This window comes from Oreochromis niloticus, linkage group LG4, assembly GCF_001858045.2.
Source record: "Oreochromis niloticus isolate F11D_XX linkage group LG4, O_niloticus_UMD_NMBU, whole genome shotgun sequence".
In the NCBI taxonomy this organism is placed as follows: Eukaryota; Metazoa; Chordata; class Actinopteri; order Cichliformes; family Cichlidae; genus Oreochromis; species Oreochromis niloticus.
In genome coordinates, this window is record NC_031969.2 from 34,214,448 (window position 1) to 34,219,208 (window position 4,761).

Consider the following 4,761-nt stretch of genomic DNA (forward strand, 5'->3'; position numbering starts at 1 on the left):
GGAGAGACAGTAAACATCACCTGCTGCTGGACAGGAATGTTTGAAAGAGCTGGAGTGGCCTGGTTGAAAAATCAAACAGTCATTAAGAGAGAGGCCAAATTCTTTCAGTCTCACGGGTCTCTGAAAAAGGAGGCGAAGAACTGCTCATCTTTGAACATTTCAAACATCAGAACAGAGGATTCAGGAACATACATCTGTAAAGTGACTGTGGAGATTCCATCTTTATTTGAGTCTAAAGGAAGTGGGACCATCATCACAGTCAGAGAGAAGACCAATGACACTGACTACAACAACCACACAGACTCCAGTAAGTGAACAGCTGATACACAAAGTTCAGTTTGGTGACCAACACGCCTCCAAAATATATGAACGTGTCACCTTTTACAGATTAAACACTGTCACATAAAAGTTTAGTCTGTTACGTGTCTGTGCTGTTACCGTACATGTGGCAGCCTTTGGTCGTCTGACTGGACGATTAATAAACCTTGGCCCTTTCTCAATTCTAAGTACGCGAGTCCGTGCTCGCGTTCTCAGCGAGACCGGACTTGCCAAGAACGCGAGCACGGACTCCCGATTTGTACAATTGGAACACCAGCATACTTGATGATGTCACAGGTCCGGAGTTTTTACTGCCGTCCCCTCCTAATTTAACTGTGAGTAACATGTTATGAAGCTTAACTGTAATCACAGCCAAACCGGTTTACTCAGGAACAAATAAAACACTGAAATAAACCAAACATTAACATTTAGAAGTGATCTAAGTGACTTATATATCATTTTTAACCTCAGTAGTGAAACCTCTATTAATAAAAATAGTGTACATGTACATACGTGTACATACCTTAATAAAAACAAGCAGGTGAGATGTTAGAACGCTTTTATTTTTATTCTAGTGGACACTCAATACTATAGACAGCTGCTGGGGTTTCTTTAACCTGAGTAGTGAGAAGACCGCGGGGGGTTGAAAACGATGTGCCAGGAGTCCGCTGTTCTCGCCGGCTCTAGTAATCCTTGACCTCGCTGTCTGCTATGGAGCTGGCGGGTCACAGACGTCTCCGAAAACATCGGAGCGCATTTGGAAATATATGATATCTTGATAAATCGAGCAGATATTTGAAGTTTACACAGCTACATTCTCACTTGAAAATAACTTAAAAGTTTATTTTGTGACCCAGAAAGAGTAATATTTAAAAGTCTTTAGCCGTGCTCCTCCGTCTTTGCTGCGTTTGAGTTTTGGACGAAATGCATTCTGGGATATTTAGCTGTACCAAGTCCACACAAGTCACCACCAATGCATGCTCGATAAAACAGGCGGAGCGAGAACACCTCTGGGACTTTTTCGCGTTCTCGGCTTGATGCGTACTTCGAATTGGAACAGTACTTGGTCTCCGACTGATGACGTATCACGAGTACACGAGAACGCAAGTACGCACAAGTACACATATTGAGAAACGCCCATAGAATCATTGAAACCGGAGCGATTAAACTACCTGAATCTCTGTCAGCTGAAAGCCTTCAAACTTACAGACGTCTGTGACGACTGGCTTAGAAACATGTGAGCCTGTGAATCTACTACTAAAAAAGCTTTTGTTGTAGTGAAACTTTGATGGTGATGATAAAGAACGAATGAAGAGCTGAGCTTTGTTTTGTGTGAATTTCAGCTCCTTCATCATCGACTGTCATCTTCATCCTGAGGAGTCTGCCCTTCATTCTTCTTGTTCTCATCTTCTGCTGCTTTAGAAACAAGTGGACCACATCACAGCGTCACGACACAGGTGCACTACAACACATCTTAACCAGACTCTGTTACAGTTCATGTGTTTTGTGGTTCTTGTAGTTTGTAGGTGTGAGTTGTTGTTTGTTGGCGTGTGGCTTTGGTGCAGAGTGAGGTACCAACGATGGGATTTTATATTCATGCTCCTCAGAGGATAACCCTGTCCCTGAGGTTTGGGGGGTTTTAGTGACAACTACAACTTTTACTACTGAAAACTACGGATTATGTTCCCAATGAGATCGTCTGAAACTTTTCTTCATAGAGAAACGTTTGACTAAATATCTTAAAGGTACCATCAAACTTTAATTTATTCATGTTTAAAGCTAATTACTAAAGACAAGACAGATGTTACCAAGGTAACTGTTAGGATGCCTGGGTCGTTGACCCAGGGTTTTTGAGTTTATTATATGATTTATCATTTCTGGGTTTCTTTGAGTTCTGTCTTTTGGTTTATGTCTCGGTGTGATCCTTAGTTGCTGTCTCCCCTGTCGGCTCTATCCCCTTGTCTAGTTCGCGTCTTTGTAAATGGACTGCATTTGTATAGCGCTTTACTCAGTCCCTAAGGACCCCAAAGCGCTTTACACTACATTCAGTCATCCACCCATTCACGCACACATTCACACACTGGCAATGGCAAGCTACATTGTAGCCACAGCCACCCTGGGGCGCACTGACAGAGGCGAGGCTGCCGGACACTCGCGCCACCGGGCCCTCTGACCACCACCAGTAGGCAAACATGGGGCTAGTATCTTGCCCAAGGATATTTGGCATGCAGCCAGGAGGCAGCCTGGGATCGAACCACCGACCTTCTGATTAGTGACTTCTTTGTGTATCCTTAGTTACTATGTCCCCGTGTCCAGTCAGTGTCTGTCTGCCCTGGTCCCATGTCTCTGTTCCCTCTGTTGCAGTGCCTGCGTGTGAGTCTGTGTCTTCAGTCTGTGTTATGTTTCCTGTTTTACTTTGAAAGTCCGTGTCTCATGTATATGCGTCTGGTTTTGCTTCCTTTGTCTCGTTAGGCCTTGATTTGTCCCAGCTGTGTTTCCCTCCTGTTACCCATTCCCTGATTGCTCCCTCTGTGTATTTAAGCCCTGTGTTTCTCTGTGTCTGTGTTGTGGTCTACTGTTCATTTTGCTGTGTGTTCCGGCTACCTGTCTGTGTAAGTTTATTTTGTATTTTTGGGGGGGGTTGTTACTTTTTGCCTTCCAGCATTAAAGCTGAGTTTTGAAATACACCTTTGCCTCCGAGCGTCTGCACTTTGGGTCCTCCTTACCACCACTCCTGCCTGCACACAGCCTTAACCTGACAGTAACAGGCTAGCTTAAGGTGGCTAACATTAGTAGTTGTACTAATGGTGTTTTTTGTATTGTAAGGTAAAGATCTTTGGTTAGTATGTTTCCTTATTTTATTTTAAAATATATCATTTTTTAAGACCATTGTTGGTTTTAATCTAGTTTAAACCAAACCACTCCAATGGATTTAGCTACATTCTGGACCGTGTTTGCGGAATGCAGTAGCTAGCAAGCTGATTGGAGACTGTAACAGCCAATCAGAATTCTTGCATTCAAGTCTGTGATTGGTTGGTTCTGTGGCACATTTATTAAGTGTGCAGGGAGCAGAGATGTTGTGAGTGCGAACGACGCACTGAGAGCAGGTCGGCAGATGTCTGTGAGCACACAGAGTAGAGACCTGAGTGAGAGGGGCTGTTATAGTGTGTGTGTGTGTGTGTGTGTGTGTGTGTGTATGGATAACAGCAAACACTGAAATGCTTGCACGCAGAAATTTTTTTTTTTTTTTTCACTCAAAATAATTTTCTCCTCAAAATTCAACATTTGCGCTTGCAAATTTTTTTTACATGCGCTCAGAATAGAGGCACAAAAATAACGCCATATAGACACAAGGACAGCTCAACAGATGCTCTGACGAGGAACAGAGGAAAACAGGCAGTGGAGACACACTGGAACACAGCTGAACTGATTAAGAGACAAAGGAAGTAAAACTTAAGACACTACACAAGGAGCACAAGCTCACCAAAGTAAAACAGGAAGCAGCAGTGCACAAAGACCAGGAGTCGACCTGCAGGAGTTCCAGAATAATCCGTGAGACGTAAACTTAACGACTCAAAGAACTTAAACACTCATGAATTACAGGACGGTGACTCATCGTAGCAAACAGCGCTGTGAATGTGTTTCATTTACACTGTAACGCTGTTACTGTTTATAACATTCAGTTATAAACTTCTAGCTTTAAAATACGTGTTTTTATTGTTCTGTGGTGAAGTTATTTTGCAACAACAGAACATGTTGTCACACCATCAGTTATAATCTTGTAAGATTACAAACAGGTGCATCACTGTGAACATGCAAAGTGTAGCTCATGGCCTCATTCATGTTTCAGCTGCTGGAAGTGAAAGCATGTCTGCCCAGAGAGGAGAAGAAGAAGGAAGAAGTGAGAGAGGAAAAGTGGAAACATGGCTGTAGAAACTTTACAGACTTGTTCAGTGTTTTTGGTTTTGTTTTAAATTGATTCCAAAAAGGTTGCTAATTAAAAATGACTGACTTTTGAGTGATTGTCTCATTTAATAAATGAATACTTATCATATTAAACTCCTCTGGGTTACCATAGCAACATGACCAGCAAAAATGCTTTGGCATGGAGCAGCCAGGGATCAAACCACCAACCTTTCTGTTGTCAGGTGACCTGCTCCACCTCCTGAGCCCCACTTCTCATGACAAATGATGTATTTTTCCCTTTCTTTTATTCTCACTGACTCTTGAGGATTCATCATGTTTGATCAGAGGTTTTCTTATCACGTCTCTGTTCTGTGTTAGGCACAGATTACACAACACTGACAAAATGTTGGGGAGTCTGTGTAAACAGTGTTTCTGTGATGACCGCAGCTCACTGTCCTGATCATTCCCTCTGTTACCGTCCTCCCTGTTAAACATGTGCTCTTTGCTGTGTGTGATATTAGCATGACCTTTGCCCCA

The 4,761-nt window shown here is 42.8% G+C and overlaps 1 protein-coding gene across 1 annotated transcript in view; it reads left to right on the forward strand.

Annotated features, from left to right (window-relative positions):
* The window catches only part of LOC109201800 (receptor-type tyrosine-protein phosphatase-like), a 5,167-nt gene extending 831 nt beyond the window's left edge, over positions 1 to 4,336 (forward strand). Inside the window, exons 2-4 of the mRNA XM_025906495.1 lie at positions 1 to 307; positions 1,662 to 1,775; positions 4,169 to 4,336. The exon at positions 1 to 307 is cut by the window's left edge and continues 56 nt beyond it. Of these exons, the coding sequence (XP_025762280.1) occupies positions 1 to 307; positions 1,662 to 1,775; positions 4,169 to 4,251 (504 nt within the window). The 3' untranslated portion in view covers positions 4,252 to 4,336. The remainder of the gene's footprint in view (positions 308 to 1,661; positions 1,776 to 4,168) is intronic.
* Positions 4,337 to 4,761: the final 425 nt, after the last annotated feature.